The 15291-nt window shown below is 34.7% G+C and overlaps 1 protein-coding gene and 1 non-coding gene across 2 annotated transcripts; both read left to right on the top strand.

Moving 5' to 3' along the window:
* Window positions 1-13696: 13696 nt before the first annotated feature.
* Window positions 13697-15273, top strand: LOC138181212 (soma ferritin-like). Its single transcript, XM_069115896.1, has 3 exons — window positions 13697-13930; window positions 14092-14316; window positions 14743-15273. Exons 1-3 carry the CDS (start codon window positions 13772-13774, stop codon window positions 14926-14928), a joined length of 570 nt encoding a protein of 189 aa, XP_068971997.1. The 5' UTR covers window positions 13697-13771; the 3' UTR covers window positions 14929-15273.
* Window positions 14543-14614, top strand: TRNAA-CGC (transfer RNA alanine (anticodon CGC)). The gene has a single exon. It is a non-coding gene; the product is annotated as a tRNA-Ala (tRNA).
* Window positions 15274-15291: the final 18 nt, after the last annotated feature.

The following is a 15291-nucleotide window of genomic DNA, read 5'->3' as shown; positions in this document are numbered from 1 at the left end:
AATTAAAGGGAAAGCGCATTATGTATTTAATGAATTTATCGAACAACGTCGAGGCAAGCAAAGGCAATCGGTTTGAAAAAAAGAAATGAAAGTGAAGAAAACTTTGGTATAGGTTCGCGGATTTCTTGAGTGTATCTCAAAGATAGACGCGTGCTTGAAGCAAATAACTCGAAGGAAAATATGAAGACTTCAGGCAGACCTTAAGTGGTTGATGCTTGGGGGCCAGACGTAAGACAGATTCCAACAAGAATCTCGTCCATCCCCTTGGCAAAGCAACCCTCTTCTAAGCAGTTTTCTAGCGAGCGAAAAGAAGACGGAGAGGGACGAAAAAAAGAACGAGACGAGAGAAAAAAGATGAGAGAGAGAGAGAAAGAGAGAGAGAGGAGAGGAAGAGAAAGAGGGAGAGAGAAATCTTCGATGGGCCACGTGGTGCGGCGTGCGCGGGACAATCAATGCAGTGACGTCACTGACTGTCCGACCAATCGCAAGATAGCTCCATTCAAACCTGGCAGCCTCGGCCTCCGAGTGGAAAGTCGTCGAGATCCGTCGGACTTTAGCCCGACTGCAGTTCGGCCTCGATCACTGAGACGCGCGAATTCGAGGATAGATCCGCTCTCTCGAATACTTTACTCTCGTTTCTCGTTAGATAGATTTCGTCACAGAAAATAGTCGAGTTTCGTCGAGATGTTCGTAGAGTCAGATTTTCGCGTGTCTCTAAAAATCGATCATAGAATGGCACCATAAAAATATGCGAGTTTTTATTGAAAAATTTAAGAAGAACGTGGTTCATCTCGGAAAAAAGAAATTCGTTAGAAATTGTAAGAAAACGGGCTTTAACGAAAGACTTAACGCAAAATAATTTGACAATCTGAAGTGTACGTCGGGAGAAAATGTTGTCGCTAAAGAGGATATCAGAAAGTGTCACCTGGGTGTTTCGTTTGTTGCAGAATGTCGTAAGTAGTCAGTAGTACGTTTTGTTGGCGGGGAAATTTATGTCCTTGACTTTCGGACAAGTAAATAGCGATAGATGGTACTTGTTTCTAACGACGAAGTTTCCTATTAAATCTCTTTGGAATGTAGTTCTTTGAATCGTCGATTGGTATTAGATTAAATACAAGAGGATAATTCATTAAATCGAAGATCATTTTTAGTTACTATTTAAAAAATCGAAGATCATTTCGATGCAACTATACTGACAAACGAACACGTGGTCCGAGTAAAACCCAAACACACACCCACGCAAAATTCCCGACAGACAAGACTATAGCTGGAAAATCACGCACACCTTTCGCTTTCGCTTGAAAACGAAATATTGTAATTCTTTTTTATTTTTTTATTTTTTTTTTTTATTTATATGGATGGAATTTCAAACGTTGTAGCCAAAGTGTAAAAATTGAAAATATCACATTCTAAATTTTGCAACAAATTTCCGTACTCAATTTGTCCATGACACTTTAGCTTTGAAGCATTTTCTCCAACAGCTTTTAACGCAAACACGCTCTCCTGCCGAGAATTTAAAGGTCATTTTCATCCGTAAACATGTCCTTTGCAGTTTTTCAATAAAACCTACAGCATCAAATATAGTCCGTGCAATGTTTTCTGCGACGATCGATTAATCAATTAATTTTTAAATTATTCATAAAAAATTCAACGGACCCGCAAGTATGACGCAGCTCTAGCAGGTAGCGTCATTGTCCTACTTTTCACCCGGTGCATTCGATTCAGCGAACTGGTCGCCGTTTTTCTAACGTAAACCTACATTTCGAAATTTCAATATTTACTACGAAAAGTTATAATTCAATTCATAGTATTTTGAATTTTTATCGGAATTATATATTGTAAGAATAACTATTAATTCTTTCCAAAAGAAAAAAAACAATTTCAGATACAAACAATAAAATGCCTCTAACATTTTTAACGAAAAGCTTTAAATTAGAATTTCGGGAACTGTAACGAACAGTATTGAAACGAAGGTAATCGATTACTGGAAAATAAAGATCGATCGTGAAACAAAGAAAAAGGCTATCTAGAATGTTTTCTTTTTTTTCCACGCCGTTAATTGGATCAAAATATGCTGCACTACTTATCCTCGCCATCCTGCACCTTCCTGCGACCCCCTTTGTCCCTCGACAATCCTGTACATCGACACTCTGTTCCCCTCTTTTCCTTGGAATGCACGTCACCTCGGGGGAGGTGGTGACGTCAGTAGAATGCGGACACAGGATTGGCCGTTACCTTACTGACGTCATAGAGACAGACTACATGCGCTTGTACCCCCTACCCCTAACTCTTCTCATGCTGGCTGCAATAGGCATCGGGAAATGGTGCATGACAGTTCAAAGCCCCAGTTTTCCAAGGCTGTGCGGACCGAGAGGTCGCCGTACGTTACACCTTCTTCAACCTGACGTACCTTCCTTCTCTTCCCGCGTTTATTTCTCCTTTTTCTTCATCCTTCCTTATTTGTACAACTTTTTCTCCATCTATTTATTCTAGTCGTTTATCATTTCCTTTTATCGTAAAAATAAATTTTCCTATAGTTAGAAAATCGATCGATGTCGAAACTTTCAAATCATCGAATCATGAAACTATACATATTTAAATGAAATCGTTCTTTTATTTCTAAATAAACCAATAGTTTCTCGTGGCTAGTCCTATTTCCTACGTATTTATTTATGCAGCGTTTCTTTTTCTTCTTTCGAAGACAAATTTTGTTATAATATACGTTAAACGATTCATCTCGAAACACCTATCACCATGTACCTAGTGTCTTGTGGTTGTTCCTATCTCTCACAAAATCTCCAGTGTTTGCTCTTCTTTAGAAAATTTTACTCTGCTACGTTATCGTAGCAGGACGGATCCATCGATCTTCGAATGAGAAATCTTATTCGCATTCAATCCCAACTGTTTCGTCCCGTAAACACGATTCGCGAGTGAAAATACATCGCATGTGACGAAAGATTTGCTTGGTGGAGATCTACGTAAACTTACCTTCGTTTCTCATTCACGTTAATCGCATAACGAACCTGTTCACCAGGTACATCTTTGATCGTGTGACATCGAGTTTCATAAATAAAGCCCCATTGAAGAGGAGCTCACAAGGGATGGAGTAGCATGACCCGGTGACCCAGATTTCCTATGACTTGCGTCATTCACAATCTCTCCCCACCAAGTAGTACGACAACGACACGCACCTGAAATAGAGAGAGAAAGAGGATGAGTGAAAAGAGATGAGATCAGATTGATTGTGAGTGAGTGAGAGTGCATATCCTACTAAGCAACCTCCGATTTCGGTAACTACTCTCGGTATTCTTTCAAGGACGTGCAGCTACATCCGGTGATGGAAAACGGCGATCAGACTCATTGATAAATATTGCGAGTGTTGAGTCGCTGATTCGCGGACAATAGTGATCGAGTGTCAATTTGCTCGGACGATAAAACTATTTAGAAAGTAGTATATGTACGTATATCGTTGGTAGTTTCGTTAACAGTGATCGTGGAGGAGAAAATTTAGATGTTTCATGCTCTCTTCTATTTTCGTTCTCTGCATTCCTGCAAAGTTCTTCGTACGATACGACATGCCAAGCCAACGTATCGAAATAAAAACCTTCTTGAGGATTGAAGTCGTTGCACTTCTGCCAAAATATCCAAGGCCCATGGTGTGCTGTTGCCTGGCAACCATCTTAGGTCAATGGAATACACGTTCATGGGAGAAACTAGGTCAACCCACGAGACGTTCTAGGTGTCTCCTTAAGTTGTTCCGCTGGAAAGGTACGCGGTACTTCACAACCCTCGTACGGTAATTAAGCTTGAAATTCTTCGGATCATAGTTCATACGAAGAATAGAGCTACACAGATCGAGCCAAATATTTCTGCACCTCCGGTAGAGATCATCCATCCACTTAACAGATGCGTCATACTTTCAATGATTATTTCCGCAGGTAAGTTTTCAGAATTATCGTATTTCTATTTATTTTCGTCGAAGTCCGCTTTTAACTCGGAAGCACAAGATAAGTTAATTGCCGCTATAAAATTCCCGCCATGAAAGTTAAATCGAAAGAAAAAGTGCGAGTAATAAATGTCATTGGCTAAAACGAGGTAGCTATAGAAAAATCACGCATCGTTGAAAATCTTGAACAAGCCGCCCTTGGCTTACCTTCTGCTGACCTGAATACCTATATATTAGATGGCGCGCTATTTATAGAACCACCCCCGATGAACGACCCCACCAAGCGCGACGTAAAGAAGCTCAGTTCTCAACGCGAACAAGGAAATAATTGTGCTTTGCTTTATCGTGTTTTGTTATCAATATGCGGTATCGAGATAATTCTTGAATGCAAAAACGAATTAATTTCAATTAGCCGAATCTAATTTCACTAAAAACAATCGCTTGTCCTTAACGAAACCTAATGTCAAGTATACCATCGCTTCGTCTTTAAAAGCCTGACGGATCTATTGCTATATATTTCACTACGTGTTAACTGACCTTTAAAACATTGCTTGCACGGTCGAATTATTTATACACAACTTGAAAATTTCACGTCTGAGCTATAGCACACCGCTATTAATATTAGTCCTAGTTTTCATTACGTTCAATTTCGCACCAGAGTATTCTCAATCAATTTTTACCACCAAAGTACGAAAATTGCACTTCAACCGTACTCTCTTATGCCTGTTTTTTGCCCCAGTTTCGCTGTACCTCTAGCTTTTCCCTTTGTAGCTGTTGAAACGAGTTCAGTGTCCTGATATAGTCAACTTTTCTTTGACGTCATCGAATGACCCACGTCATGGATGCGACATTATCGTTGACATTAATTCAGGTTTAAATACACTTTAGTGTAACTGTATAATCATTGGCTGTTAATGATTGAATGTCATATTCTATGTAAAAAAAGAGAATTGCTTGTTCAACCTTGAACAACCCCCTTAAAATGTTCGAGCGTTATAACTTCAAAATTAAAGCAGGGTGAAAATTGTAAAAAATATGTATTGTAAAAAAAAAGAGAAGAGAAGAATAAAAAGGATAAACAAGTAGCAAGGCTGCAAACTGCAATACCAAGGTAGGTCGATAAATGCATGACACATCGGTAACCCTAGTGCAAGGGTTGGTAAAGGAAACAAGTGGTTTGATGACTATTGGTAAATGTGGCAAGAACCGGTTACGAACATACTAGGATGGTTTAGTGTCCGGACTATGAAAAGTTGCATTACTCGAAAGAAAATCGTGGTCAGCGCGCAGTGAGAGATGTCTGACCGAGCACGGGACACTTCTACTTACGAACCATTGCCCTACTAACGCTGAGGCTTTGAATGAATACTGTTATCGTTTTATTAGATGATTATGCTATTGATTGCTGTATTACTTTTATTATTAAAACATTAAAGGATTCATTTTTTAATATTTAAGGAAAATATTATTAACGTTAAAATTAACGTCGATATGTATAATATTTTTTTAATGAAAATTCGTTATGTAATATCGACTTTCTATCACGTGGCTTGATTCAAACATTTATGAAATGTCTGATAAATTTCGTTTCCTAAACCTGTAATAGTTATCTTTCATTATAGATATTAATCTCGTGAATATTTAAGAACATTTACTATCGCGCTACCAGCCACGTTTAAATACACAATATAGTTTTAGCATGAAACGTGTTCCTTCTAGCAACAAAAATTTTTTAATTATTCAAAGATTAGAAAATAAAACAGTTGTATAAAATTTGCGAACATCAAACAACCCGATTAGTATTTCTGGAGCATACCAGATGGCGGGTTAAACTTTGAGAAACCGACAAGTTATTTTGGCAAACGCATCGTATACGATCGGTGTTCTACAAACGTTTGTTTATAAATTCGGAAAAGTAAATTTCTAACATACGAGTGTTGTGACGAAACGAAATAATTAGAAATTATGTGAATACGTGAAATCGTGTAATCTGGGACGTCGTGATGCCGGCCGCCGTCGGACAAATGCTACCGTTGAAGATCGAGGCTATCTACCGGTATAAACAACATTTCAAAAAATCGAATTTAATATACGTACACTCTGTCTCCTCGTTCTGTTATTGCACAAATTATCCAAACGATAAAAAACGATTCGTTGAATATGCAGAAAAAATCTTCTGTTTGTACTGATTTTATTATCTAATAAATATAAATCTAGTGATTGAAATAAAATGTAATATGGAGATTATAGTGTAGCGATTAACCTTTGGAAAATAGATTTAAGTAGCATGTCTAATTAGACACTGTTACCTGCTACTCACATAAAATCTAGCATGATCATTTTTTAAACTATTGTCTTTTTTACAATCTCTCGAAATTTATAACACAGAAGAGAAAATTTATATAATTAATTCCATGTTTAGAAATCTATATAATGATATATAATTAACATAGCTGTTAGTTCTAATTGGAATTTAAAGCAACAAATGATATTATTATACATATAAAATGTATTCCAACATATTGTATATGTATCATGTAAAATGTATTCCATTGTTAATAGATAAACAATATTAATATTTGTTATAACATTTATTTTGTTGTAATTCAAAATAGTTAACTGTCTCAATATGCCCTCTGTGGCATTCTGTATCAATTCCTACAATTATTTTAAACTGTTATTATTTCAAAATCCAAATGGAGATATTACTTTATAACATATCATGTCTATATGAACTAGATTCTACATTTTTAAGAGTTTAACATTCAGTTTAACAGTTTAATATTAACCGCTTAATTTTTAACGAAAACTCAGATAGAGTGTAATTATATGTAGACCAGCAGAGCGATATTTTGAAAAGCTGGAAGTCTTAAAAACGAACAACGGAATCTCGTTAGAACCAAAAAAATTGTAATTCACAGAAGAACTCTATTTTTCTACGCCAATGAGATTGACAAGGCTTCGCGTGGGGTGGATGAGATTAATCCCGTTTACCTCAAGCAGATTTAGGGCTTCTTATGCAACTTCACGTGCGTATATTCGTATGCAACTGTCTAGGCACCTGTATGCAACGTTTCCTTCTTTTTTCCAAATATATTTCTCATAATCTAATCATTGGAATTAATCTACTTCTCTTGCTAAAACGTTTAAATATCTTACTTTGCCTTTCACCTTTTTCAATTCTTCTTTAAAAAATCTATATAAATAATAACTGTTCTTTGCTAAGAAAAACACAATGTTATATATAATAAATTACATAAATTCATTCCCTACTGTGCATTGTATATTGTTAAAAAAAGGTGCGCACTTGTTTATAGACCTAGAATATTATTGTAATAGCCCAACAGTTTAAATATGCAATACTTTAATTTATTAAAAGATGACGAAAACGAAAAAGAAAAATAAGTGACGCATCTTTGTAAAGGGACTTGGTTTGAAATCCTAACTCATGCCCACCCTTCTGATATGTAATACCAATCTGACACTGCAGTGCATGGTTGTCCACTATATCGCATAGCAAATTCTTTGTACAATGGCGTCAGTATCATTATTTCACTATAGACAAGAACATACATGATGTTAGGACAATCGCAAAGTTATACTTGTAATCTTACTCATCATTTTTGTAACCATCACGCTGAAGATGGAAGAGGAATCAACTGCAAGAACGAAGAAAATGACAACACCAAAAACGGAATAACATAGGAAAGCCGTCTTATGTTTCTGTCTTATTTCATTGTAAAATTGCGATATGAAATATGACATAAACTTAAGGTGGGTACCTATATGATCAACGAATTCGCCATAATCGTCGTGGGAAACACTTATCTACGCCTTCTAACAAAAAATGAATTGAACCAACTTGACCAATTGAACCAATTGAACAACTCAAGCAAGGTATACAAATTCCATGAATTTTGTAACTAGAAATGCATGATTATAGATGCATGTGCAATGTACATTCTATGCACGATTCAGATCTTCCGGTTACCATTCACTTTTACAAGCTATCGTGGATAAAAGATCACCGTAGCACAGCTTTTCTAGTTTAAAAAGTTAACGAAGGTAACAGGTAGAATCAACATTTTCAATGTGAATTAAAATAGCGATGTACTGCAATAACTATGTTGCACAATTGAAAGAAATTGTTATTTCATGTAGATTTTGGATATGATTACTTATCCACTGTATATGTGCTTCCCATATGATAGATTTTAAAATAGGAAACACATAGCGTTTCATATATCGTCGTGACGATTATAAGTCTTAACAATTTAGAGTTTTCGACGAGATTGTACGGCGTACGGGCTTCACAGTGAAAGAATTAAATGTCTCAGTATCATTATGTAGTATTACCGTGATAGATAAAACGTAAGAGCCCTTATTATGAAGAGCAGAAGAATTATTTGTTACAGTGTTTACAAATAATAAAACTGCGATAGTTTTACCACAGGACGATAATATTAAAACAAAATTCGCTTGGGGTGAAATTTCACCCATGATAGCCTTTAAAGGTTAAAGAGAAACTTAGCTCGATTTCTGTATGCATCTTCTACATAGCATATTCGGCAAATCTCGTTCACGCGTGTATTCGTTATTACAGCGTGATCGTATGCTAGAAAACGGCGGACTAGACGAACGGAGAATAATTAGAACACGGAAAAGAAAGTTGTCGATCGGTGGAAAGATAGACGGAAAAAAGGGGACAGCGGGTACCGGTGGAGTCAGTGGAGGAGTCCCAGGTTAGGCCAGGCAGACGTGAAGCCTGAGGATCCAGGGGTGCTAAGCCCTGAATCCTGAGAAGTGTCCAGAGCTTACTCGGCTAGTGTTACCCCCCGCCGTCACCGTCCTCTTTTTCTTTCTCTTCGTTGTTGCTCTTCGGTCAGAGGGAACGTACAGCAGGGGCGTAAGGTTAGCTAGATGACTCCTCATCTTCATCCGCTTCTCGCATTCCACCCTTATTCCGAACACAGCTCCTTCACTGACAGAACTATCCGTCTCAACGACTCGTCCTTCCTCCAAGTTTCAAGTTGTAGTAGGGAATCAAATAGGAAATATCCAATTGGTTATTAATCGATGAACGATGGTCCTGCAGTGAGCCAGGGCAAGAAGTACTTTTACAGAAAAAACTGGTTCTGTTCTATTTGGAGAATTTGTTAAATGGAACTTAATGACTCGCACTTCTTACGCTGCTTTCTAGCATTGATGTTCCTTGCACACGCTCTAAGCCATCGTTCTCAATGCCCTTTTGATATCAGATAAATTTGTGCAACCGAGATTGACAATGATTCTAGCTTGATTTTTCACCTGACAACTATGTATCTCGTGTCCTTTATCACATGACCTCCTTCGTGGGAAGCCGTAAAAATCGCCGACAGTCTACATTGATAATATCCCTGTTAGTTTTACTTTATAGCCGCAACTACGTCTATCTAAATCTATTAGCCATCAAATTAAAAAAAAAACTATTAAACTATAAGAAAGAGGTTTTAATAAATGGTTTCTCTGACATGGGTACGATATCAAACTACTTTGAAAATATCTGTAATAAATTCGAAAAAAGAACTCTTTTAGGAATAAGATTAGAGTAGAAAGCGTGAATTATAGATGTTTTAATAATGATAAATCGTGAATTTAATGCGGCAATTATGGTCTAAAGCAAGGCATAAAAATTAGGTCGCCCTAATGCCGGATCCAGCTATTTAACGGGGTACCTGCTTCGCGTTGGTATGTATGTGGGATACGTTTTAAGGATTCACCTCTTCACAATATCATTAAACACCACTACAGACAACGAGACTGCTAACAGACGGCGATAGCCAGGTCACAGGGTGAACTGAAGTTATATAACGAAATAGAAAGCATTTATGTAACTGACAAAAACATAACATATAGATCCTACAAAGGCCATCAATAAATTTATTTCGTTAATAGATATCAATTTTTGCTACATGCCCCTTCAGGTATAAGAATTCAATGTGCGTATTTGATCCAAAGAAAATATATTTAGAATAATAAAATTGCTGATAAAGTCAACTTTTTCTATACAGATACTAAAAAAAAGATCAAAATATAGATAAAATGAATTATTGATACTTGATCATGAGCAAACATACCGTCAAATATCGCATAATACATGAATATTGAGGAAAGAGAAGAAAAGCTAGGCAAGCAGAGTGTACCTGTGTCTGCTATTCGATCGTCCAACTTCGGTAACGCAAATACGATTTCGTTCGTAATGCCTGTGCCCTTATTTCCCAAGAAACACGTGTCTTGTGACCTTAAAGGAAAATGTTGATTGGCCGATGCATTCTAAAGCCACCCTGCCATTGGTCGGTGGATTAGATGACCACGTGGTGTCCTAGTATATAACCAAGGGTGAACTAAGAAGGTATCGGCAGTTGTGCTCGGAACATGGACAGAAGTGCAAAGATCGTTGTTTATTAACTTGCGCTTAGCTTCGATCGCGTAGTGATACCGAAACAATTTAAAAAGAACGTTGATCAAGTGCGATTACTCGGAGGTTCTGTTTGGCATTTACTTGTCACACACCGTACAACCCTTAGTGGATAGAGCACGCTTCGTACCGCATGAATTTTATTATTTTTATACGTGAACGAAGTGAGTGGAGGAATATAACTGGACCAATTGAAAGGTGTACCTCGATGCTATGATGTGAACATCCTGATATCAGATATTGTTGTCACAACTTTTGGAACAAGGTTGCTAATTTTGGAGTAACTATGATTCTGAAAGGGGTATCCTCGAAAAATGTTCTAACCAGTTTTTAACAAAAACTGTCGAGTCACAGAATCTTCACTTGTGGATATTCACAAATCTGTAATAAAAGTATAAGAAGATATTTTATTCTTTATAGAACAAAATTATGGTTGAATTTTGTAGCGACATCGATTGTAACGATTGCTTAAAATTGATCTCGATCACTATCAATCGTGTTCGGCGTTTCTAACTTCCGATGAATACGGAAAAAGAGTTAGCCTAGATGTGTACAAACTATGGAAAGTTCATCGTAGAAATGTATGGGTAGGAAAATCGAAGGCGATGAATTTTGTATTCGAGTCGAACTATTCTATCAACCTATAGAACAACCAGATGTCCGGTCCCCACAACTTATCTTGGTACGGATATACTTTTCATGTATTTACATGGGCACGAGGCATGTATTACATATATGTTGTTTCTTCGTGACCATTAGAAATGTGTTAGTACAAATTCGAATAAATTAGTTAAAAATGTAATTCGACGATGCATGATAAATATAGAAGTGCATTTTTCGTTTAAATTGAACATCGTGTTATAAAGAGAGAGTATACGAAGTTCAAGAATTTCTATAAAGAAAACAGCTCTAAACAAATAAAAAGACATCTAGGAAATTACTACTAAAGCGTTGCATTGATTTCTTAAGATATTTAGCATAGAATCACTATCCGTACACAGTATATATAAGAGAAGATATGTAGACCACATCATTGACATGTGGTAAAAGAAGGTGCTAGCCAAGTTATACTTTACTCATTCATTCATTACATCTATACATATTTTACTACTTGGTATCCCACTTTTTCAACTATGAGCCACGAGAAAAGTGAGATTAAATAAATCGTAATAAGGATAATAACGCTATCTATAACGATTAAATTCTATGGAACAAAAGGAATTAGGAAAATTGTCCTCAAACGCCAATCGAAATCTATCGAATAATTTATGCTATACATACTAGATAAAACTCGTTTCCTATGCTTTCCTTTATTTTAATACATTGTTTCTGTCGCAGATGTTCTATGCATTTTACAACCATTTAAGCTGTGTAACTTCGGGAAAAAATTATTCAAATGGAAACCATTCGCATAAGAAGAAAATAAGAACAATAATGGACCCTAATGCAGCTGCTGGCCACTGCACAAGATTAGACATAAGACTCTTGTGCGTGTGACAGCGGCTATGATGGGGCTTCCACGAAGCATCGATGGTATGACAAAATCAGTATTTTTTCGAAGTGTGACAAGTAAGATTTCTAAACAGAAATTATACAAATCTTCTGGATCAAGACATGAACAAATTTTATAATCTCTCTGTAGCACAAAATATGGAATTTAGTATATGACATAATCATTGGACAAAAATCTAATTATGTACTATATTAAATATTTAAAAACTAATATTTACCAACCAATCTATCTTTACAAGGTATAATAAAATTCTAAAATTATTAATAATAGGTACATTAACTTTAAATTTTGCAATAAACATGATAGAAAATCTTATAATATAATATATCGAATAGCTTGAGAGTAATATTCATTTACAAATGTGTTTTCACAATGCATGATAAAATTCTAAAATTTCTCTCTTATTCTAAATTTTACAAGTTATTATAGAAAACCTTATAAAACTTTTAAAGCTTCTATTAATAATAACTATTGAACATTTAATGAATATCTTAATTACTGTCTTAACTGAAAATATAATATACATATAAATTATAAAAATGTTCTTTAAACCCTGATTTCTGTGACCATTTCTCAAATCATAGTTACCTCCAAAAAATGATGAAAAAACGTAAAACATTACATTGTAACATAATTGTAATATAGTAATTTCTTTAATATGGCAATAAAATGTTAATTATATCTATATATTTTGATCATTATGTGTAAATTCCCACTCCCCTGGAATACATTTCCTCCTATCCTTTAAATAAAATAAAACTATCTAGAAATTAATGTCAGATAAAAATTTGTTTGCAAAGAAACAGCTATTATTCATCAAATGCAATTGAATCTATTTATGGCCTGTCAATTAGATAATATTCTTTGACAATGTACATTTGTACATTACATATACATAGTCCTTTTGCTGTAAAAACATTAAAAAATCATATGATTGATAAAATTGATATCACAATGTTAATACCAAATGCATTATTATATTGAAAACAATTAGATTAATTATAACCTGGATATATGTAAACGACGTCGCACATAACCTATTAGTTGAATCTTTTCATTTTCAATAATAAGCTAACATGTCATTGAAGTAGATTATGATATAAATTATAAAATAAAAAAGATGTATAATTATGCACACTATTCATATAAAGCCAGAATAATATTACGAAATAACATTAAAATTATAATATCAATGGCACATTAACAAAAACGAAATTCTCTAAGTAGAAAATTCAAAATGATATTTAAGATAAATTTAACTATGAACAAAATTTGTAAAAAAGAAAATTAAAAAATCTACCTTCAATATTTAAATTGAAATCAAATCATGAAGTTCATCACAATAGTTATACACTTGCATATCATGCATGTGCGTTCCGAAACCTAACCAAAGTAAATCATTGACACTCAGACTTTCTTCCTATTGGTCTATCCTATTGATATAGTGGAAACTCTCCGAACGCACGTAATTCAAACAACATTTAAATCCAAAAAGGCAAGGCTGAAAATATTCATCAATTTAAAAATGCAAATACTAATAGATTTAGAAGTCCATCGTACGTACCTCTTTATTGTAAATTATAAGTAATAATTAAACATATGGAATAATAATTCAATCAATTCAAAATATAAAAAGAAAGAAATAACAATCTGTAACAAACATGTTTATCACAACGCCGCGAAACGCTAAATCATTATATAACATTAAATTTTTTAATTTGTTATGTTTGTATTCAAGGTCAATTTTGAACATGAAATCAATAAAATGTGTGCAGCGCGCTTGCGTGTGTCACAACTGCGCATCATTTGCTCGCAGTCAGTACATCGTGAAGGTCCGCGAAATTAGTGTTATTATATGGTGCCTTTATATTTGCGTTCTACTGTAACGAAATTAACTACAATGAAGTCGAACATCATGGATCTGGTCAGACAAAATTTTCACAAAGACTGTGAGCAAGCGATTAATAACCAAATCAACTTGGAATTGTTCTCGAGTTACGTCTATCTGTCTATGGTTAGTCAACATATCGATTAAGTGGCTATTCTTGATGTTGAATTTTCTTTAGCAATAAAATTTAAATAAAAAGAAACATTTTATTTCCTATACCATTATTTTCGTCATGAATACTTTCTGTGTTTTTATTTCATGTTCTATTATCGTGATTATTTTTGTAGGCATATTACTTCGATAGATGCGACGTAGCTTTACCAGGTCATTATACATATTTCAAAAAAGCTTCAGACGAAGAAAGAGAACATGCCATGAAATTTATGACTTATCAAAACAAGAGAGGTGGCAGCATCACTCTGACACCTATTGAAAACCCGCCAAAAGATGACTGGATCAGCGCTCATGACGCTATGACGGAAGCATTGAAGCTAGAGAGACAAGTTAATGAGGTATGTATGTTTATTAAAATTTTATTTCAAATGTAACTATTGTTATTAGAATAGAAAAGTAATTTTATACAAAATTATATGAAAATAATATTCCTATATACATTTTGATTATGTCTTATTTCTTTAGAATGTACTAAATACTTTCAATTATAATTTAATTCCATTGATATTTTTAATATATCAACTTATTTCCCTTTATACATTTTTAATATCCGTTCTTTCAAGTGGGGGTGTAACTCAGTGGTAGAGTGTCCGCTTCGCATGCGGAAAGTCCTGGGTTCAAATCCCAGCTCCTCCAGTCTGATTTTTTTCTTTTTTTTTTCTTTATAAATTTGCAACATGAACATTTTGCAGTAATAAAATGTAATGTTTTTTAGTGAAATATAAAATATATAAATATTTTTATAAATATTTTATCATTTTCAGAGTCTTCTCCAAATACACGCCTTAGCGACTCGACACAACGATCCAAACTTGTTAGATTTCCTTGAAACCGAGTATCTGAAAGAACAAGTAGACTCCATCAATGAACTTGCCAACCACATAACGAAATTAGAAAGAGTTGGCGATGGTGTAGGAGTACATATCTTCGACCAAGAACTTGGGGAATAAAACGCCCTTTTAAAAATTTAACACTATTATTGTAGTAAAAACGTCAACATACTATGCATAGACAGAGAATGAGTAAAAAATTGTACATTACATAATACTAATATGGGAAATAAATACAATATTTTAATTTTTATTGCTAAAATAAATATATATGAACTTGTATAATTTTGAAGTGTTGCAAATTTCTGCATCAAATTACAAATACTTTCAAAAAGTATTAGTAAGAAATTCATTTCGGATTGAATCTACATCTTTTACCATGTTAAGAAGTGTGACAAACGTTATATATATTGTACAACGTAGTGCTAACTTTGAGCGTAATAAAGCTTGGCAATCCTGATTATATATAGTTCCTATTTTTGT

This window comes from Bombus flavifrons, chromosome 6 (assembly GCF_040668555.2).
Source record: "Bombus flavifrons isolate JBK064 chromosome 6, iyBomFlav1_principal, whole genome shotgun sequence".
In the NCBI taxonomy this organism is placed as follows: Eukaryota; Metazoa; Arthropoda; class Insecta; order Hymenoptera; family Apidae; genus Bombus; species Bombus flavifrons.
The sequence above is the reverse complement of the archived record's forward strand: the minus strand, read 5'-3'. Positions and strand labels throughout refer to the sequence as shown.

Coding starts and splice junctions, on each gene's coding strand:
- LOC138181212 (XM_069115896.1), top strand. CDS start 13,772: ATGGTGCCTTTATATTTGCGTTCTACTGTAACGAAATTAACTACAATG. Junction 13,931..14,091: donor GTTACGTCTATCTGTCTATG/GTTAGTCAACAT, acceptor TTATTTTTGTAG/GCATATTACTTCGATAGATG. Junction 14,317..14,742: donor TAGAGAGACAAGTTAATGAG/GTATGTATGTTT, acceptor TATCATTTTCAG/AGTCTTCTCCAAATACACGC.